General features: G+C 41.8%; 1 protein-coding gene across 2 annotated transcripts in view; it reads right to left on the minus strand.

Moving 5' to 3' along the window:
- DSTYK (dual serine/threonine and tyrosine protein kinase) overlaps positions 1-23,016 on the minus strand; it is a 66,585-nt gene that overhangs the window by 4,936 nt on the left and 38,633 nt on the right. The window contains exons 3-12 of one of the 2 annotated variants that reach the window (XM_069074663.1): positions 14,377-15,055; positions 13,371-13,603; positions 12,843-12,926; positions 11,242-11,418; positions 9,875-10,004; positions 9,365-9,521; positions 8,841-8,973; positions 5,677-5,790; positions 3,529-3,643; positions 285-419 (exon numbers count right to left, since the gene is read on the minus strand). In XM_069074663.1, the coding sequence (XP_068930764.1) occupies positions 285-419; positions 3,529-3,643; positions 5,677-5,790; positions 8,841-8,973; positions 9,365-9,521; positions 9,875-10,004; positions 11,242-11,418; positions 12,843-12,926; positions 13,371-13,603; positions 14,377-15,055 (1,957 nt within the window). The remainder of the gene's footprint in view (positions 1-284; positions 420-3,528; positions 3,644-5,676; positions 5,791-8,840; positions 8,974-9,364; positions 9,522-9,874; positions 10,005-11,241; positions 11,419-12,842; positions 12,927-13,370; positions 13,604-14,376; positions 15,056-23,016) is intronic. The other variant, XM_069074664.1, reaches the window with a different exon arrangement.

Raw genomic sequence — 23,016 nt, forward strand, 5'->3', positions numbered from 1 at the left:
GAGAAAAAAACTAGAATAATGCTGGAGGACAGAGAACTACCTTTTATGCATTTTTAGGGAAAAAACATTGATCATAATTTTTCTGGGAGAGTGAAACACAAAACACCTTAGGGAAAGGAAAACAGCTCTCTCACAGCTTGGGAAATCTAAGAATGGTGCCACCACTCACTCCTGTGTCAGGGTGTACAGGAGACAGAGCTAACCTGTCTAATGCTGTCCTTACTCCCAGACACTCTGGTCAGCAGAAAGAAACCGATGAAATGGGCAGGGCTTGGCATTCCTACCTCTGCGCACATTGTTCCAGAGGTGGTCCTTGCTGGCACACCTTTCAAACGCTTCAGGGAGCTTTACAGAGCCTGAGCAGATATACCAGAAGAGGATCCCAAAAGCATAGACATCCACAGAATTGTCATACTTCCCTACATTAAGAGAGGGCAAGGGTAAGCCAATGAATGGAACAGCAACACAGTGCACTCACAACAGTGTATTCATATAGAACTTTGTCCTTTTTCTCCCCAGAGGTATGATTTTGAGTGACACAATAACCCTCTAAGGTTGCCTAGGCAGAATTTTATGATCTACATTTCACTGATGATGAAACAAAGGATCATGAAAGTCGTGAGCTGACAAAGGAAGATCAATAATGAGCAACATCCAGGAATAAAGTTTAATAAAGACAACAGAATGAACAAAAAGCATGGAGGAAAGAATGAATATTGTGTGTTCTGATACAATGGGGAAAAAAAGAAATCATAGGGAAAAAAAACATTGGTTTAAATGCCTAACAATTTGTAACATTTTAGGATTTAAAAAAAAAATAGTTATGTTCGGTTCCAGCCTCAGATACTTGGCACCCACACAAAATAACTGGCCATGTAACCTTGAGCAAGTTACTTAACCCCAATTGCTTAAAAAAAAAATTATGTACCATAATTATCACTTATTACAGTATTACATACTAAATGTACAGCCTACTAAGTAGGCTGTAAACTCTGATGAGGACACTGTTTTCTGCCTCAACTTTAGGTCTCCCCTGGGATCTAATGCTGTGCTCTGCATATAACAAATGTTATAAATGTTTGTGCATATGTTATCTCATTTGATCCTCACAATGGCTTGGGAGATGGGTACTATTTTCCCCATACTGCTGGTAATAAAGCTGACAGATAGGTTGGGTGACTTCTGGGGTCATACACCTAGTATCGGAAGTGCAATCTGGGTATAGGTCTTCCTGACTTCAGGTCCCAAACTATCCATTCACTGTACCATCTCGCTGCCGCTCCAAATAAACAAACTGTGCCATTGAATGAAACTCTTTGAGACAGAGTTCACTCTTTGTAACAAAACAAACTCTGCAAAATAAAATATTTTGTTACATATAAAATGTCACTTTCACTATACGGAATTGAAGAAATAAAATGATACATTTCTTTTACATAAATGATTAAATTCAGTTTGTGGAGCTGAAATTGAACTGAACAAGAAGATCATGCTAAAAAATGAGTATATACTAAGAAGTAATGGGAAATTTGGTTGCATGGGACCAGGTATATAGGATGTTGAAAGCCAGGCACAGCAGTTTGGACTTAACTTAGTGAATAACCTATTGTTTCCAAAGCAGTGGTGTTTTAGAAGAATTAGTCTTGTGAAATGAGACAAGGAAAACAATTTTATACAATAACAACATTATGAAGACAAACAGCTCTGAAAGCTTTAAGAACTCTGTAATACAATGACTAATCACGATTTTAGAGGACAGATGATAAAGCAGGTCATCCATCTACTTCCTGTCAGAAAGGACACAGACTTAGGATTTAGAATGAGACATACATTTTTGGACATGGCCAATTCATTTTGCTTAACTACGCATATTTGTTATAAAGGTTTATTTTTTTTTCCACAAAAGAAGGGGCAGGCAGAGATGAGATGGAGAGAAAATAAATGATTGCTAACTGAAAATTAATTATGTAAAAATGTTAAAAAAAAAAAAGAATTAGTCTGACCTACAGGAAAGACTAAAGTGAAAATCTAGTCAAAGGGGATGAAAACTAGATAAGAGACTGCTAAAATAATCTAGTTACAAAGGCCTAGATTCAAATAATGACAATGGAAACCTAGACTAAAGAACCAATTCAAGAAGTATTTTGAAGGAAGAAACACCAAAGCAAGGCATGGGACTGTTCTAGACAGCTGAGCCTTAGATTATTCCACTTTGCAAATGGCTATGGACAAGATCCTAGGAGAGGTCCCAAATAAAGGAAATTCTAACTTTAGGCCCCCCTTCCAGTTTTCTTGTCCAGTGGCACTGCTACTGTCCTAGGCATCCAAATTCAAAACATTAGAGTAAACTTTGAATCATCCTTTTTTCTCCATATCCAGCAGTCACCAAGTCCTGTCTCCTCTTCCTTTAAAATTATTCCAAAATGTAAAAAAATAAAAAAAAAATTATCCCAAATGTGTCCCTTCTTCCCCATCCCAACTACCACCAACCTAATCCTCATAATTTTATTTCTATAATAACCTCCCTAGCTTCTCTCTTCTAATCCACATTACCTGTTACTAAAAACATGTTGCATAATATACATTGCTTTAAAAAAATTAATCCTCTACAAACCTCTCACATAGTCAGAGAAAATTAGAGCCTGACTGGGGATAGGAACATGGAAACCTAGAGACCATCTAGTCTGACCTTTCCAATTCACATGTGAGGAAACAAAGAGGTCATAAAGATGGTTGATGGCATGGCCAAGACAAGAATCCTGGCAAAATCAAAATAAAACAAGACCTTTACTGTCCCCCTATTGTCTAATACATTCCCCTGCCTGGACTTCAAGGGCTTCCATATGAGATTAATTTTCCCAGGACTTCCCAAAAATGAACATACTGCTCTAACCCGCCTTGTCACCTTGCTATCATTAATGTTCCCCATCCCAACTCTCTGGAAAATTCTTCCCTTTTCCCCATGCCATTCAGAAACTCTTATGAATCCTTCAAAGTTCATCTCTGATTCTACCTTCTCCATAAGGCCTCGCCCTTCTCTGATCTTGTAGATCAATTACAGTATGATATACATAATTTGCACTTACTTATTTGTGGCATTCTATATTGGTCACTATGTCACCTATTTTAGCACAGTCTCTCTTGCTAGATTATAAGCTGCTTGAATGCAGGGACCATTGCTTATGCTTTATCTTCTTCCCCACAGAGCACTTATATACAATCCTGGGCCCATATGCATCAACATCATCTGAAACCAGCATCTGAGAATGGTACCTCAAACATCTGTTGGTGGTATACTGTTGCCTTGATAACTCCCCACCCCTTGACACTCACACTCTCTCTCTCTGTTTCCTTCCTCTTCTCCTATAGCTTCTTCATCTCTTTTACTCTTCCCCTTGCTTCCTTCTCTCTTATGTCTATGGCATGTCAGTTGTATTCAGGGGGATGGCTTAGGTCTTTTTGGTGGTACTCAAAGCTAACACAGTTGCTGAACCATATCCTAACCCCCATTATCTCCACCAGCCTCACCTGTGAAGAGCTCTGGGGCCATATGGATTGGGGTACCCACGATGCTACCAGACATCATAGCCTCAGGCTTGCAGAAACCCAGGTCAGTGATCTTGGCTCGGTTCTGCTTGTCAAGCTGCAAGCAAAGCAAGGCAACAGTCGGGTGATAATACTCTTCTTCCAAACTCTTGCAAAGAAGACCCTCTGCGTTTTAGTTATCTCAGAATTTCAATTTCCAGGCACAGTGAATAGAGCACCGGTCCTGGAGTCAGGAGGACCTGAGTTCAAATCCGGCCTCAGACACTTAACACTTACTGGCCATGTGACCTTGGGCAAGTCACTTAACCCCAACTTCCCTGCCTTCCCCCCTCCAAAAAGAAAAAAAAAGAAGAAAGGATCACAGTGATCATCTGTCAGGTTCAAATATACTTGAAAAAAAATTCCTTCTACAACACACCCAATGTGTTGATTTAGTCTTTGCTTAAAGACCTCCAATGAAGGGGAAACCCACTGCTTCTCAAAACATTCCATTTCTGGATAGGTCTAATTTTTATCAAGTTTTTCCTTACATCAGGTTCATATTTGCTTCTTTTTTACCTTTTATTTCATTGCTCCTGGGGCCAAAGAGAAAAAGTGTAACAAGCCTTCAAATTCAACCTTTATGTTCCCTCTTTTCCAGGCTAAAAATCATTTAATCTTTCAACTAATCCTCAAATGACAAGAAATTAATGCTCTCTTCCCCACCCCACCCCCATCCTAGTTATCCTTCTCTGGATGCTCTTTCACTTTTCAGTGTCCTTCTGAAGATGTGGTACCCCACACTCAAAACAGAAGTCCATATATGATTGGACCAGGGCAGGGAACAGCAGGATGGTCACCTCCTTATTCCTGGTAGGCGGGTGTCTCTCAAGATAGCCTAAGATTTCACTGGTTTTCTTGGCAGCCCTACATCACACTGTTGACTTATATTAAACTTAGAATCTATTAAGATTCAGATGAACTGCTGCCTAACTCACTTTGAACCTAAAAGTAATACTTATTCATTCTAACCCAACAGTCTAGCCTAGTAAGATCTTTTGGAAGCCTGTCATCCAGTAGGTTAACTATCCCTTCCAACTATTATCTGAAAATTTAACAAATATGCTATCTATGCTTTTATTCAAGTTACTGATAAAGATGAAATGTTGCAGGGCCAAGCACAGATCCCTAAGGTCCTCCATCAGATACCCCCTTCTCCACTTAAGCTGAGCCATTAGTAACACTCTGGGTTCAGCCATTCAAAATCTGAATTTACCTAACTATGCTATGATGCCTATTTTTTCCACAATAGCATTAAAGACTTGATCAAACACTTTGCTAAAATTTTTATAAACTATGGCTACAACATTCTCCTGACTTACCAGTTTCATGACCCCATCAAAAAAAAAGAAAATAACATTAGTTTACTGAAATTGGTGATTTTTGTCTTCCAGTTATCCTGGATTTCACATTCACTTGCAAAACAAGTTCATCTAGAGAAGCATTTCTGATCCTAATTGCCCTCTTGAGCCCAAAAATAAGGCTCATGATTAAGACAAGAGGTCACTTGGGTCCCTGGCCACTTGGGCAGAGTCTTAAGAGTGCCACTAGCTTTCTCCCTTAAAAATCCCAAAAACATCTGAGTCTCACAGCGTAGCTGACTAGGCTAAGGCTACACTTTAAGGAATTTCCTAGGGCTAAGGCTATACTTTAAGGAATTTTGAGGACCTCTCCCTCAAATAGCTGTTATTTCTATACCAAGAATCACCAGAAATATACAACACACCTGATTAAATATCAAGACTCCTTTCACAGAAGAATGAATCAAAAAACAATCCTTTGTAATTGAGCTAACAAGGTTAAAACAAAGTTATGAGTGTTTTTGCCTGCTAAGCTACCTAGATTGACCTCATCCCTCTGAGCACAATTTCCATTTCCAGCCAAGGCAGAACAGGCCAGACCTGAAGCACATTGAAAACAGCTTGCATTCTCTCCACTCACTCTCCCTCCACAGGTGTCTCTGGCCACAAGTCTAAGATCCTGCTTGGGGTTAGCATATGTACCAACCCTCCACTTCAATTCTCCCACCCAGATTCCTTCTCTCAGGCCCTTCAGCCTGCAAAAGCAGGTGTCCTGGGGAGCAGCCCTTACCAGCACATTTTTTAGTTTGATGTCGCGGTGGACAAGCCCCTGGCTATGCAGAAAGCGGATTCCCTCCACTACGTCCAGGGCTATCTGTAGGCGCAGCTCCAGAATCAGCCCAGCCTGTGAAAGACAACAAAATTCACCTGTCATCTTTAGGATAACTCCCCACTTCTCGTTTGTTCAAATACATTAAGACATCCTCATCAGTGGGGTTATCAAAGAGACAAATGTATTCCAATATAGAAAGAGAGAAATATGAAATAAAAACTGGGGATATACAGAAAAGGAGAGGAGTAAAGCAAGGAACAGGAAACTTTAAGAAACTTTAAGAAGCAAGTACAAATCAAATCCCTTGGGAGTCACAATGAGGTAAGCCAGAAAATCCCCACATTTGGCTAGGATTAGGTACAACCAAAAGACTGAAGAGACAGTTCCATTGATAATACCTGGACCAAGAAGGAAACCTGGATCAACAACAGAACTGCCCTTCAGCCTTAACTGTAAGCATTTCTACATCTCTCAAACAGATTTCCTCTTATTGCAACACGGAGGGGGGCTCATTTTACAACAGCTAATCCAGATTTGGTTTTGCAGGTTACAAATGCCCCAAATGTCCATAACACTCTGGCCAGTTGCCAACCCAGGACTCTCTACATTGTAGCAGATGTTACATCACCCACCATGAAGTGCTAATGAAGCCCTCTGGTTCATCATCCATCAGAATGGATGATGGAAAATAATCCTAGTTTCTCAGAAATGGAGAGAAAAAAGTCACTTTGAGAATTCTTTCCCACATTAAACCAATGGTCAGCTTCATGTTTCATCAAGTTCCTGGTCCCTTGTAGTATTTCTACATTTCCCCCTGGCCTGCTGTTGAGGCTTCCCTATGCCAGGCACCATGTGGATTCAGTGGGAGGGGACCCAGCCAGATGCTCTGTGGTAAATGTTTTCCTCTTCCCCCATAGCTCCCACTATAGTGGGAAGGGGAACTTCTCTGCAGGCTGATTAAGAAAAGCTATGCACTTCCCTTTACTGTTGTTGCTTTGGACAAAGGAAATTCAACATCTAACTCACAGCTTAGCTATCACTCCTGCCTTTCATTCAATAACCTTCAAAGGCTAAAAAGATTCTTCCTTAGCAGGGTATTCCAGGCCCTCCATCACTGATTCCTAGTATATCTCTCTAACCCATCTCCTACTATTCCACTAAACAGAGCCCCTGCTTCAGTATAATTTGTCTAATACTCCCCTGTCCCCAACAAAGTTGAGATGTTTCTTCTGCTGTGCCTCTGATCACTATTCCTCATGCCAGGAGCATCCTTCTCCTAGACCTCTCTCTTCCTATCCACATCTTATCCTTGAAGGGCCAGCTTAGACCTGCCTCCATTATGAAGTTTTCTTTGTCCATCCCGGCTCATTCTTGGAATAGAAATCTGGTAGGAGAGGGGTCTGTTCTTACAGAATCTCTATCACCCATCTCTCAATCATATACTGGTTTGTATTTTTAATCATCTTTTCCTATAGTATAGCTCTTCCTTAATTAGACTTTTGTTTTTTGAGTCGATGGTCCGTGTTGTTTACGTCTTTCTATCCCCACAATGCCACAGATATCATTAACCTACTATGAGCGTGGCACAAAGAGGAACAAACGTGGTGAGCAAGCTGTGATCTCTGCTCTCATGAAGGAGTCTAAAAGATGAAAGAGAGGATGACCGATAACTGAAACACAAGGCAGAACGGAAGATTAATTCCCAAAGGGACACAGAGTTATAGGTGTTCAAAGGAGGGAGAGATCACATCTGGCTGAGGAAATCAGGAGCAGTACTTGAGCTGGGTCTTGAAAGACGTGTCGAATTTCCACAGGCAGAAACTGGGAGGGTAAGGGGTAGAGGAGCATTTCAGAGGAAGCAGCATAAACAAAGCACATTCGCGTTAAAAGCGAAGAGTCTAATGTGGCTTGTGTCCAGAGCATGGCGGGGCAGGGGTACAGAGAGACAAGGCCAGAAAGGCTGGTTAAAGCCAAACTGCAAACTGCATGCCAGGCTGAGGAGCTCAGATGTTATTCAACAGGCAATGGAAAGATACTGAGGGGTGTTTTTATTTTTAATCAGGGAAGCCAAGGCCCAGAGCTTTGCTTTAGGAAAGTTAATCTAGGAGCTGCATACAGTTACACTGGGAGGAGGAGAGACTGGAGGGAGGAAAGCCAGTTAGGTAAGAGGTGACAAGGGTTTTGACTACAGTGATAGTTCTGAGAATGGAGAGATGTTGATTGATAATAGAGACACTAATACAGCAGACTCAGTGGAACTTGACAAATAATCTGATGTGGAGGATAAAGGCGAGGAAGGAGTCAAAGATGACTAAGGTTTTGAATCTGGATAACTTAGATAATAGTTATACATAGAAATAGCAGCTGAGGAGGAGTTGGTTTTGAAAGGGAAGACAATGATGTCAGTCTTGGGCTTGAGTACAAAGTACCAGATACATATCCAGGTGGAAATGTCCTGCAGACAACTGGAAAACCAGGACAAACGCTCAGGAGAGCGGCCAGGGTTGAAGATAAAGATCGAGAATCATCTGCATAAACGCAACAGCTAAAGCTATGAGAGATCCATAAAGAAAGTGTAAAGAGAGATAAGGTGGCCAAGGGAAGGAGAAGCTCAAGAAGAAAAGGCTCATCAATAGTACCAACAATTTCAAGAGCAAGTAATGGCCAGGGTGACTAGGAATTTACTAGTATCCTTTGAGAAAGCACATTCAGAAGAGTTATGTGGGGGAAAGCCAGAAAAAGCAAAGTATTATATACATAGCAGGTGCTCAATAAATGTTTTTTGACTGAACAAAAAGGCACTCACTTATGTGCTGAGAACCTTAGAAGCAGAAGAGTTATGAGAATCTGTGCATTACCCTAAGGAGCCTGGACTTCACTACACCATGGAAAGTTAAAATCACAGATGACATGGTCTCCATATACTGAATATGCCCTATAGCAAGGAACCACCTCTGAGATTAAAATATCCAAGGAGGCCTCTTGGAAACAAGCAACAAGGGCTTCAGGGAAACTCCCACTATTTCCTGAAAGCCGGGGGGCTCCGAGAAGGGAGGGAAGAAGAGCGAGGAGAGCGATGAATCCAGCAGTCAGGCTGGCCTGCGTTATCTCCCTGCCCTCACCTTCAGCCCTGTGTAAAGGTCCCGGTGTAGCCGCTCCATGATGAGCAGCACGGCAATACTGGAACCACCGCCGTAGTTGTAGTCGATGACAGAACCGTGAAGATCCACCAGACGCTCATGCTTGGGCAGAGACCTGGGAGGAGGGAGAGGGGTCTGGGCTGCAAACCACATGCCCCATTCCTGTAAGGCATGCCAGGACTCAGGGAAGAAAGGACCTCTAGATGAGGACAGAAATCTGACCCACTTCCCAGGCCAGGAAACTTAAAGCAGCTGAGCCTCAGTGATCAGGGAGGAAGGTAACAGAAAGACAGGGAAAGGAAACTGGAACAGGAAGGGGTTTGGGCTACCAAAGCAGCCTTGGCCTTGGAGGGAGTCCAGTTTTAAGCACTGGTCTACAACCCAACACTGAGAAATGCAGAGAAAGGACACCAGGAGACATCCTCTATACTTGGGCTAGAGAACTTAAGCCAGACCTCTGACTTCTTTGACATATCCTTGCCCAGATAGATGGAACCAAGACCCACCTCATATAGTGAAACTCCAATGCCAAATCATTCCAGTGCTTCTCATCTGGAGGGACAACTGACTTCAGGGCACAGGGGAAATGGCCTCCCCAGTTGTCACACAGGTACACCACACCATACTGTCCCCGGCCTAGCTCCTGGCCCAGTTTAGGTTTACCTACAAGGCACAGAGACAAAGGATGGCTAGGGCTCAATGAGCTCTTTCTGGGTGCCTACTTATTGGAGAATTCTATCTATAAGGGTAACATAACTGGTGTCATTCCAAGACTTTGGAAGTGATTTATCTGGTTTAGTTAATAGGTGGTGGTGCTATCTGGATTGTACAACTGGCAGATCCAAATGAGGAACTTCAGTAGTTTAAAAATGAATTAATAGCTTACATGGATTCACAAGGATGGAAAAGAATTCCTAGAGATCCCTAGGATTGGTATTTTCACCAGGGTTAAGACAGAATTAGCTGGTATCCAGCTCCTTCTTCTATCCTGCTCAGGGGAAATGACAGAAACTCACGATGCAGCAAGACATCCTGCAGGGAGCGGCTCTCCAGGGAAAGACGGGCCAAGCGCGGGGCATGATCCTTCCGAACCTTTAGCCACAGGTCTTCAGTTTTCTCTAGGCGGCCTGAATGACCAGCTTCCAACTAGAGAGTAAACAGAAGAGACATGACTATTACCTACCTGCCTGGAAGTCTGGTTAAAGACAACTCCAATCATAACCCTCCTTCCCCCTTGAAAGAACAAGATGCTACAAAGCTGTGGCAAGCCAGGATAACTGGCTCCTGGATTAGATTGAGTGTCTGAGGACCTTGGTTTAAAACATGACTCTGCTACTTGTGTAACTTTGGAAAACTCACTTTCCCTTTCTATATTTGCTCATATGTAAAATAAGGGTATCAGACTAAATGTCATCAGAGGTCTCCTCTGGCTCTAAACTAGCTCTCCCTAGTATCTGAGGCAGCTGGTGGGACAGTGGACAGAACGCTGGACCTGGAATCAGGAAGCCCTGAGTTCAATTCTGGACTCAGATACTTACTGTCTGACTGACCCTGGGCAAGTCACTTAACCTCTGTTTGTTTCCTCATCTATGAAATGAGGAGAATAGCACCCACCTCCCAAGATGGTTGTGAGGATCAAATGAGATACTACTGCTAGAGCACTTAACACTGTGCCTGACACTTAGGAGGCACTTAGTAAATGTTTCCTTCCTTCCTCCCTCCCTTCCCTCACTTCCCTCCCTTCCCTCCCTCCCTCCTTCCTTCCTTCCTTCCTTCCCTCCTTCCTTCCTTCTTTCCTCCCTTCCTTCCTTCCTTCTTTCCACATCTTCAAAACAAAGGGATTGGACTAAATCATCTCTAAGGCCTTTTCTCTAGCTGGAAATCTATGATCCTTCTATGACACGGCACCTAGAATGCTTTGTGACTCGGAAAATGGTCTTGTCCCCGTCTTGACTTTTCTGCTGCTCACTCACTCTGAGAAACAGGGGGAATCATTTGGGCTTCTCCCTCCCATGAATTGGGTTTAAACAAATACATATGTGGAAAATAAACAGACCAATCATGACTTCAGAGGATCGAAGCATATGCTTCCTGCCTCTTGGCTAAGAGATGGCAAGTGACAGGTGCAGAATGAGGCAATGAGTTGACTTGTTTTGATTAACTGTATGTTTTTATTACAAGGAAGGGTTCTGTTGAAGGGCTAGAAAGTTATTAGGAAGCAAGAGTAATATTTTATAAAGGGCATCACTAGAACACATTTGTATAATTTAAAAGTAAACAGATAAACAAATTTCCAAGTAGAACAAAGTCAAGTCAATACAGACTGACAAACAGAGGCATCACTCTCTCTGAAACAACTGCATTGCTATCTCCATTGGCCCACCTGCCGAAGGGAGGCTGCAAATGCCTCGTGAGAGCTATTAAGCCGGGTCCGGAACTGGCTGCAAATGCTCTTGGCCAGCTTGGAGGCACTGAGACTCTCAATAGCATCCTGGGCCACCTTCCTCTTCCATTCTGGAGTAATAGCAGGTGGACTTACCCATGTGATTCGCTGGATAATCTGTCAAGACAGAAGCAGTGAGATCAAGAACAAAGAATATGTGGAAGTTAAAAGACTCAACACCAATAAAAGAAGGCACCAAAAATGAGAAATCATAGGAGATTTGGGACTCTAATCCTTACAACACAGAATAGGTAGGAGTAAAACTGAGAACACCAACCAAGAGGGAATCTTAAGAGAACATGAGCATTTATCCTTCAAGATCACAAGTCCCAGGACAAATCCACTGGGTACCATCAAGTATGAGGTGTGGCCGATGAAGCATCACTCTGGAGTTCAAAGACTAACAGCTAGCCTAGGTGCTACAACAGAGACCACACCCACTGTCTCAGGGGACACAACAGAGCAAGAAAAATATTCAGTGGTTAGGAAAGGAAGCTCTAATGGGGAAGAGCAGAGGTCTATAGCTGTCTGGATCAGAGGAAGATCCTGGAGATCTGGGCCCACAAAGACTCCTCTGAGTCCTCTAGTGGATATCATTTTAGTGGAAAGCAGCTAGATGGTACAGTGGATAGAGGGCCAAGTTTGGAGTCAGGAAGGCTCCTCTTCCTGGGTTCAAACCTGGCCTCAGACACTTACTAGCTGTGGGACCCTGGACAAGTCACTTAAACCTGTTTGCCTCAGTTACCTCATCTATAAATGAGCTGGAGAAAGAAATGGCAAACCACTCCAGTATCTCTGCCAAGAAAACCCCCAATGGGGTCCTGAAGAGTCAGACATGACTGAATAATGACTAAACAACAACAAGCTGGATTTGGAGTAAAATTATCAGATATACAGACAATGGGAGATATACAGGCAACAGGGCACAGAAATTCATCTTGCCCTACAAGAAAGTAAGGGGGAAGGAGTGAGGGGAGGGAAGGAGGGGAATATATGAGAGGGCAGATTGGGGGAAGGAGTAATCAGTATACTTGCCATTTTGGAGTGGGGGGTAGGGGAGAGACAGGGAGAAAATTTGGAACTCAAAATCTTGTGGAAATGAATGTTGAAAACTAAAAATAAATAAACAAGGGAGGCTAGGTGGCGCAGGAAGTAAAAGCACTGGCCCCACAGTCGGGAGGACCTGGGTTCGGTTCTGGCCTCAGACACTTAACACCCACCCAAAAAAAAACAAAAACAAACAAACTAGCCGTGTAACCTTGGGCAAGTTACTTAACCCCAACTGCCCACCAAAAGGCTAAATAAATGAATGAATGAATGTTTACTTATAAAAAATAAATAAACAAACAAACAAATTCTGGAGTAAAATGATCCCTGGTTTGAATCCTAGCTCTACCAATTACTACCTGTGAATTTGGGCAGATCATTTACCCTCTCTGGGCCTCAGTTTCCTTACCTGTTACGAGAGGGGTTTTGGCCCACATGACCTGTAAGTTCAAACTTTAAGTCTACGCTCCTGTGATCTGCTCAGTCAGCCATACCTGTTTGATCTGTTCCCACAGCATCCTGGTGACTGTTGACCCTGAGTGAAACGTAACTTCAACATGATAGGCAGCATTTAAGATCTGAAAGAGAGCACAGACTGCCAAGTCACCATGCCCTGAATGAAGTGTCTGTTTCAGAAAAGGAAGCAGAAACACTTGCTTCAAGAGGATATCCTAGCCTCAGGATCCTCAGGTTTATCCTTTATGCCAACTTAATAAGAGCAAGGTCAATGCTCAAATATTCAGAAACTGGTAATCTCATATGAGGATTTGACAGCCTCAGCAGTTCTTTCCTCTTCCCCCTTTCTACCTTTCTGCCATTTTAATGCTTATAAACACCTCCCCTAGGTGGTAGACAGATGGATGAGAGGAAATGACACTCAAGTTGGAGGTGTAAGTCATTTTGGGGAAACAGACTGGATAAAAGGAAAGTTTGTAGCTATAAGTTTGGGAGGTGGGTGTGAATGCTGTTTCATTTGTCACCCATCTTTCTTTAAATCAGATTAAAATCAATCTTTTAGGTACCTGTTTGAGATAGTTACTGGTGATGTGGACTGAAACATCTTGGGATTTTTCCAGGCTCTGCAGACACCGTTCCAGGGTTCCCACAAAGCTTTCACGAAGGTAGTCCACTGAACTGATAAGCTTATTGGCCACAGCCTGGTTAAGCTGAGAGATGATGAGTTCCTGAATCTGACGGATGCAGCATTTGATCTCTCTGGTGCCCACTGGCTCCCCATTCTCAGGGATGATGACATCTATGGGAGGTAAGGATGGGAGCTAGTCAGCAGTTGGGGGAGATTGAATAGAATGGTCACCTACATCAAAAGTTCCAAAGAACTTACACTGACAGTGGCTCCAGGAACACCTGGGTGGTAGACAGAACAGCTCTAAGCATGAAGCATGGAGACTATTAATATAACTAGAGGCCATAAGATCAGGGCCATCATATACCTCCTACTGCTGCCCCAGTTAGTCAGTGCTCTTTCTATAGAGAGCATAAAGGAGACAGAATCTGAGAAGAGAAGGGGTTAATATTTAGAACACTACTTCTAATCATCTCGGTCTTCCTTCCTACACCCCCAAGCATGCCTCAGCACACAAAGGCGATCCACTGAAGCCACTCCTTTACCTGTCTCTGAAATGTCTCAGAGGAAACCTAGCCTGCTAACCTACCCTCCACAAGTTTAAACTGTGCAGCGTCTCTTTGTACAACGACCCATTTCCACTGGGTACTGACTACCCAAGAGAAAAACAGGTTTATACTACAAATTAAGGCTAGATGTTAAGGAGGATTTCCCAATACTCAGACAAATGTCTGACCACACATAGTTGTGGAACTTTCTGGAGAGATCTTTCAGGAGGCAAACATTTTGAGCCCTGAGAGCAAGGGGAAGGAAAAGTCGACCTAGTGATCCCTTTTGGCTCTACAAATTAATATGCTCAGTTTCTACAAATTCAAGAAAAGGGTCAGATGATCTAGTACACCCAGCCTCCTGCAGAGTTCTCTGGCAATCACTCAGAAACCTACCTTTGAATTCCATGTTGGCAGCATCTTCCAGAAGTTCTTCTTTCATGATATTGAGAGTCTCCACGATCATGTCCTTCATCTCCTCCTGTTTGCGGTTGGCAATGTTCATCAGTGATTCATACAACTCATTCTCCTTCTTTCTAGTGTACTCAAGTCGCTTTGGAGTGATCTGCAGATCCCGCTGCATGTCAAAGGCCTGGTTGATAAAGATATCCAGGCACCGGCAGTGCACCAGGTTCAGAACCGTGGCTGCATCTACAAGGTGCGTTTGTAGCACCTGATGAGTGAATGTGTTCAATTGTCTTAGCTTATCACTCTGTTCCACCAACATGCTCTGAGCTTTGCCATTTAGGCCAGGAGTCCCACAATTATGATGACTATCAATCAGGTAGTTCAGATCAACTAGCTGTCGGTGAACTGATGATCTTTCAGTCTCCATTCTTTTCTTGGGGGAAGAGTTGGGGGAAATCAGCTCAGAGCCCAGCTTCGGCACTTTGAAAAAGAATATAGGCAGAGAAAGCCGTTCCCGGATATCTCTCAGTTCTTCCTCATCTCCTTCTGAGAGTGCATCCTTGTTGATGGCAAAGATCACCACAGGCAGGACACCATTCACTAATTCACCTAGAGTATCCACTGGGGGCTGGAACCCTCGGCACGGCACAACCACAATGTCCACTTCCTGGAAAGTGGAAGGGGATCAGATCAACACCACTCTATTCCTAATTGTGCTCCTAAGCCAAAGCCAGAATCTGGCTGCCCTAAACATATCATCTGTTAGTTTTCCACCTCATTCACCTCATAGCCCATTTAGGTATCCATTCACATGAAGAGAGTTTAAATAACAACAAAAAAAGCTAGGACGAAAGGGAGGAGGCCCCTTTGGTCATTTTAGGCTAAGAGAGCATTTAATCTCTACTTCCCCTGCCTACTTAAAGCTACCACGAATGCCCTGGGCTCCCAAATGAGACTAAAGGAATAAAGGACAGGATGAGGAATAAATAAGGCTGATAGGAGAATAAACATTTGGGCAGACGGATCATGGCATTCATTATGAAAAGTTAAGATTGACCTCTCACACAAGTTCATAGGCAACCTCAAACTTCAGCTGCTTCAACCCAAACTCCTCATTTTTACTCTGATATGACTCTGAGACACCTAGCAGAAAGATGAATGGGGCTTCTATGAAGTTCGAGGACCATCTTGGGTGGCTCAGATTCTCTTCCTCTTGCTGGCATCTCTAAGCACCTGACATCCCAGGGGTTCCTGTCTCCTTCACAGTGAACTGAAGGCCCTGAGATGCTTCCAATACCCTTGCCTAGGACAAGGTCCAGCTCTGGAGCATTAACTTGGGGGGTTGTATAGTACATACAACCACATATGGTGCCCACACACATGCTCATGAGGTTTCTGAGGTTTGAAAACTTGTGTATTTTACAAAGTCTGAAGTGAAATGAGCATTAGTCTGTCCAAACTTCACATCTCTAGCAGTTATCAGATATCTGGATTCCAAATAAAAATGGATTTCCAAACACAAACATTCACTCTCTTTCATATAGATATTATATCCCTTCCTTAATTTATTTGGGCAGTAAATATTTTTAATGGAGGCTTATAGAATATGCAACCTCCTATCCCCCTACCCCCTAAACAAGCCTCTGTTCCTGAGTCTGTGCTTCTTTTCTAGCCTGGTAAGAAGGATGGAGAAACACCAGATTATTGCTTTCACTCATTCTTCTTTTCATGTAACAGGTACTTTGGAGTTTTTACAATCCTTCTCATCCCACACAGACCCTAGAGGTCTTGGTCTCCTGTTCACCCTAAAGAGGCTCCAAACAAATTTATTTCAGTTCTCAAATAGGTGATTTTATTCAGCTGGCCATTCTAAGTTCTCTTTTGCTGAAATGTGCTATAGTAATCTCAGTGTTTTGAATCTAAGGTCAAACTACACAATCCACCTACTCTACACCCAAGGCTGCCGTGCCAAGATGAGATCGGCTGGCCCATCTACACCATAAAATGCACTAGAACTATTCTGCTTAGAAGACTTGACACTCCTCCCTTCTGTTTAGTGAAAACCCATTTTCAACACCCTGAGTCATACATCAGAGTGCCTAATTCACTTCAGTGAAAGAAATTCAAATAATAGTAAGAAGGGGCAAATGCATAAATGCCCTGGGAAGAAACCCTATAAGTTTCCAAATCAAAATGAATTTCCACATAGGAGTTGAATTGAGATATTTCCAGGGTAACCAGGGAGGTGAAAAAGGAGAGATGACTTTTAAATAAAAACCCTAAGTTTAAAAAGGAAAAAGTCAAACGTCTAGCTTTCTACACACTTCTCTTAAGATATATAGGCATGTACTATATGTGTGTATGTAAACCAGAACCAGAAATTTTATTTTCCAAATAAAGATTCTTCAAAGCAAATTAATTCAGTGCCCACGTATGTGAAAATTCATCACAAAACAGGTTCAGAGAAATTTCCAAATACCCCAGAAGAACCCCAGGCTAAATACATTTGGTACAAGTGAACAGGCCTTCCAAAACACATCCCGGATGCAACAAAAGGTACAGGAATAGTTATGTTTTTCAATTCCCTTCTTATCTCCCTAGTCCCTTAATTAACTTATGGAAGTTTGTCTACTCCACCATGATGAAAGTCAAAAAACAAGGCTTGCTGCTGGCATAGACTTGGCAAGTATACAAATTAGACTGGAATGGGATATGTGATTCTGCAATATTCACCATGAAGGGATGACTCATGCCAATGGCTATAAACAAAAGGGGAAGCCAGAGCTGTCTCCAGGAAACAGGGAGTGAAAAATAATAATTAATACAGTTAGAAGTGAGCCAAAGAGGTACAAGACTGTGTGATGGCCAAGGTAAGAAAGGAATGTGACCTTAAAGCCTTTCTTTATTATTAATCTCAAACCACTTTCCAAGTAGAATACGAAGATTGGCTCATATCCTATCAATTCAGAAGATCCCTCTTTATCTGAAATCAGTATTTTCACCTTGCCTAAACAATGAAACAAAGCAGAACTAAGTAAGACATTTTACTCTTAGCCTGGTCAGATAAAAAGATTTTTCAGAGTGTCATAAGGTTATTTTATAATCCTCATTCACAGTCATTACAAATTCCTGAAAAGATTGCTCTTAAAATGCACCTTCCTAATCCCATGGATAAATCAATTCCCAGGCTATTGGAACTACTATGGAACTATAAATTTTGCTGGCAGGATTGAAAAATTCTGTAATGAGCCAAATACCACTTATAAAATTTCAGGGGGTGGCTAGGTGGTGCAGTGAATGGAGCACTGGCCCTGGAATCAGAAGGACCTGAGTTCAAATTCAGCCTCAGACACTTAACACTTACTAGCCAGTGATCCTGGGCAAGTCACTTAACCCCAACAGCCCTCTAGAAAGCAAAAAAAACCCAAAAATTTCAAAATTCACCTTTTTTGAAGGGGAGAAGAAGAAAAGAGAAATGTGAAATTGGACATTTTTAACAAGAAAAAATGACTTGTGTATGTCTTACTTTTTTTTAAAGCACCAGCTTTTATAAGACCCCAATCATATGTTCTGTCTAGGACACCTGACATATAGTGAGGTCAATTATGCTAGCTGATGAAGTAAACAGAAGATATCCACTGACTCAGACTAAGGTGAGTAGGTGACAGATACCTTGAAATTCTGAATATTTATGAAGTAATGTTGCCACAGCACAACTAGATGCTAAACAGTTCCTTACCTGGTCTCTCTCTCTCAGTCTCACTTCTAGATTCCTTCTACCCTAACTCTCCTACTTTCCACATGCTAGAGGTACAAAGTGAAGCGGTGGTCACTGTTATTTATTTTTAATTATAAGAAAAATCATCTATTTCATTCCTATAAATTACCCTCACCACTTAAATATTGCTCCCATATCTGCAAACTGTGAGCCTCTTAAGAAAAACTCTTGCTAGGTTTTACTTGTGTAGCTGACCAGTCTGATTCTTTCCATGAAACTTCCCAAAAATGGTGTATGTTTCCTAATACAAATCTTCCCTGGGAGGATTACCATGGAAAACTCCCAGCGTGGGCTTCCTTCACCTAATATGCTCCACAGGATACCAAAGTCTACATAATACAACCATAAGCCAACAAAAAACTGGCAACTAGTTTTTCTCCCTGTGATGGAAAAAGTCCCAGAAAGTGGGACACAAGTAACGCTTGCCTAAGTTCCACCTCAAGTACTCAGCATCTTACAAAAAAGCAAGAGGTCATCACGATGCAAGCAGACAGCTATTGGTAACACCCAAATGCAAAGGTGCTAGACACACCTCATCAATCAGTTATTTGAAAGACTGGTATCTTTTGTATGTTTGCTCTACAGTTAATTAATAGGGAAGGTAACAATAATGTTTTGAGGTCAGAGAATTACACAGTATTCTTTATGCTAGCTGCTTAAAAAATAACAGACACCCACGATAATAAAGAAAGTTGTTACTCCACTTCCCATCACTGATAAATGACCCTTTATGAGTTATAAGATCCAGTGAGCAACAAAGGCAGCACAGTGCACTGAGTGATAGACGTGAAGTCCAGAAGACCTGAGTTTGAATCCTGCCTCTGACACTTCCCAGTTGTAGAACCCTGAAGTAAGTTACTTGCACTGAGTGATAGACGTGAAGTCCAGAAGACCTGAGTTTGAATCCTGCCTCTGACACTTCCCAGTTGTAGAACCCTGAAGTAAGTTACTTGAGCTCTGTGTGGCCCAGCTTCCTCATCTGTAAAATGGGGGTAATAACAACTACTTCAGAGGGTTGTTGTGAAGATCAAATGCTCTAACATAGGTGAAGCACTTCACAAACCTTCAAGCTCTATATGTGTTTCCTATTGTTATTATCATCACTATTCTCCATCTTGACATCACCAAGTTCATATCATTACCATCTTTTGTTGTTGCCCTCTAAGAACCAGGGACCTTTCCATCTGACTTTCAGCTGGGACTTTCCCTATGTGTTGATTTCCTATTAAAATGGTAGCCCCTTGAGGGCAGATACTTTCTATTTGTATCTCCAGCATTTAGCACAGTGCTGTACACATAGTAAGTGCTTAATAAATGCTTTATTTATTCATTCATTCATTATTCTGAGAAAAGGATGAGAGAAAAAAATGTAAGTAAGCTTCAAATTTAGTCTTCTCATTCTTAACTCCAACCCCATCCCCATTTACTCTTCAATTAGAGATTAAATTAGAACACTGCTAGGCTTATTTAGTAGTGGGCTAAAAGCTACCAAAGTAAGACTAACAAAGAAGTTAATTTTCTAGGAGGGGAAAAAAAATACAATAGTGTGTTTATAACTCTTTCACAAAGTATAACCAACTGTTAATTTAAGTAAGCTCTTGTACCCCAATGACAGACTATTAGTGTGTGAAAAGCCTTCTGGGAAATTCAAAATTACAATTTCAGTAAGAGACATTAATGAAGGGAGAAAATTTTATTTTAAACAATCATATAATTAGAGGTGAAAGTATTCATGTAAACAGGAGTTTAAATTAATTTAAATTTAATTCTAAAATTTGTGCCTAGGAACATTAGTCCACTTAAAATATCCTGGTATGCCCCACCTTGCACCTCAAGTTCACAGCCAAGTCAGCTTGGCAGCCTTACAACAAGGAGTCGGGAAGCACCTGCTTCCAACAAATGGGTTAGTAGCAAAAGAAGACAAAAAGCTCAGCTAATGCAAATGCATCAAAACAACATCCTAAGCCTGCCACAGAAATGATCATAGAATACCAACTCCAAGTCAGACAAGTCAACATCATGTCTGCTTCAACTCCCTAATCCTCCTCTTATGCTCTCCTAACAGCCAACACCATAGCACATTTCACAAGCCTCACAGTTTGCAAAGTACTTTCCTCAAATAACCCTCTGAGGTAGCAGTGAAGAGTTATTATCCCCATTTTACAGATAAGGAAACAGAGGCAGATAGAATTTAAGTTACTTACCCAAATAAATGTCAGAGCCAAGACTTAAACTCAGGCAGTTCTAACTTTAAACCACTCTATGAAAGGAGTCTCATAGAGGAAAGGAAGAAAGGTTCAGTGGATAGAAAGCTGAGGGGGAAACATGGTTTCATGCTTTTAAATAAGAAGAGAGAATGAGAAAAGGAACAAAATGTAGCTGTTAACAAATGGTTGGGCAAGTAGAGAAGTGCCTTGGTAGACCAGGATGTAATTGATGAACACAGCATGAATGGTGCTAGTTGCAGCCCAGCTGCTGTGCTGTCTGAGCCTGCTGGTAACAAACGCTAGCCAAGGTTCCAAATCCCCCTGGCTTGGCAATGTCCTTCTGGTGTAGAACTTTCCAGCAAGAAGTCCCAGTTAAATTGCAGATAGATTTGAAACAAAACACAGCACAACTGCATTTTTGTGTGTTAGCTGTTAGTTGATTCTTTAGTAGGTTTTCTTTTGGTCCAGACCTGTAATTTATTAGTGTGGGGAAGCCTCAGTGAGGAAATTCCTTCTACCAAGGCAAATCAGTAATTGGTTTACAATTGTCTTTCAGAGTTGCCTGAGGCACTTGTTCAGTTGCCCAAGTGTGGAGTTTCTTGGTCATTCTTGTATGTCTCATTTTGAAGACTTCATATATAGTTATAACCAGCTTATTCTAGACTCACATGGCTAATTTCAACAGCTTTTTACTTCCAGATGTCTACTAAAGTACCAAATAAGTAGCAGGTACTCAGTAAATGTTCTGAATTAAATTTAACTGGAGCTACCTTTAAAAAAAATTATTGTTGAAAATTTATTATAAACTTGGTAACCATTAACAAATATTATAAACTACTCAAATGTATTAGATAGCCGCAAGTAAACTGCTGAAATTAGCCATGTGACTGAGTCTAAAATAAAACATTTACTGTTAATCCATGAAGATTTTAAAGTGAGGCATTAGAAGAATGAGCATTGTATGAGAGGATGAGGGTGGAGGGAAGTTCTGCTTTGATAATCTGACAGTTTAAAATGAACATCCCATTTCCCTTTATTCAATATTGTCTTCCTTTATCCAAATGTTTCCTTGATTTGCCACCCTTTCCAAATAAACTGGAGGGGCTATTTGGAACTGACTTTTCCTAAATATAAGTAGAGCCAAACAAAGAGATCTCTGTCACTACCATGAGAAATGTGCAAGAGGGCTGTTAACTGCCCCAAGCAGAAGGCTGCACTTCTGACCACAAGCCATCCTTCATCCTGGGGAATTGCATACATATTTGACAGTTTTAGATAGCCCAATTCGACCAACTGACTGAACAGCAAACAAGGGAATCCACTCTCTGAACTCCGGTGTCTTCCACATCTGGGGAGCAGTTGGTGAAAAAAGTTTCATGAGGTGCCCATCAACTGGAGAATGGCAACTAGGTGGCATAGTGGAAAGAGCCCTGGACTTGGGAGTCAGGAAGATCTGAATTCACATCTTCCCTCAGACCCTGCACAACTCACTAACTCTCTCAGCCTCAATTCCCTTATCTGCAAAAAAGGACAGCAGCACTTCTCTCACAGAGGCGTGGTGAGGATCAAATGAAATAACAAATGCAAAGTACTACGAAGACTTTAAAAAACTATATTGAGGACTTTAAAGAACTATATTGGGGCGGCTAGGTGGCACAGTGAATAGAGCAGCAGCCCTGGAATCAGGAGGACCTGAGACACTTAACACTTAACACTTACTAGCTGTGTGACCTTGGGCAAGTCACAACCCTAACTGCCCCTCAAAAAAAAAACATATAAATGCTAGCTATCGCTGTTGATATTGTTGTGATACATGAACGTAACAGAATTCTGCCATTAAAAAATGATGAAAGAAAGGGCTAGATTCAGGGAAACCTGTAAAGCTGGTATAAACTGAGAGTGAAGTGAACAGAACCAGGAAAACAATTTGTACAATAACAACAATGTAAAGATAAACAACTTTGAATAACTTGTAACAATTCTGATCAGTTACAAACCCTAGTTCCAGAGGGCTGATGATGAACTATACTACCCCACCTCCTGACAGGTAGAGATGCAGATGAGACATACATTTGTGGACATGGCCAATTCAGAAATTTGTTTTGCTTGACTGCATATTTGTTACAAGGAACTCCCCCCCCCCCCTTTAATCAGTGGAGGAGAGAAAATAAATGCAAATGAATGAAAAAAATATTAAAGATCTGACAAACCACATGAAGCAACTGAGAGAAGGCACAGAGATCAAGAGCCTGGGGACTTGATCAAGCCTGGAAGGAAAGGAAAAAGAGAGACTCAAGTTGCACTGGCAGAAATCTGCACTTTGGTAAACTGTCACAGGCAATCCCTTATCTGTTCCATTGGTCTGAGCTTTTAAAATATACCAGGGATAGGTACAGACTAACCCAAATGGACATGGCAACTCCTGGAGACTGAGCTATAGCAGGTGGGGACTTGTGTCCCCTTCAGAAGCCAGCAGCCTCATCCAGGTGCACAATATTTCTATTACTTGTACTGAAGTACTCCTTCCTCTGCCTGTCACATTCTACATTGTGTTTTACTGACTCCTTGTGAGCAGGGATTTGAGTCAGTTTTCATTCTGCCTCCCATCTAACAGGCACTTAATAAATGATTACTAAAATTAAC

This window comes from Petaurus breviceps, unplaced genomic scaffold (genome assembly GCF_028583685.1).
Source record: "Petaurus breviceps papuanus isolate PSGF00001 unplaced genomic scaffold, PetGlider_PUasm1.0 90895, whole genome shotgun sequence".
In the NCBI taxonomy this organism is placed as follows: domain Eukaryota; kingdom Metazoa; phylum Chordata; class Mammalia; order Diprotodontia; family Petauridae; genus Petaurus; species Petaurus breviceps.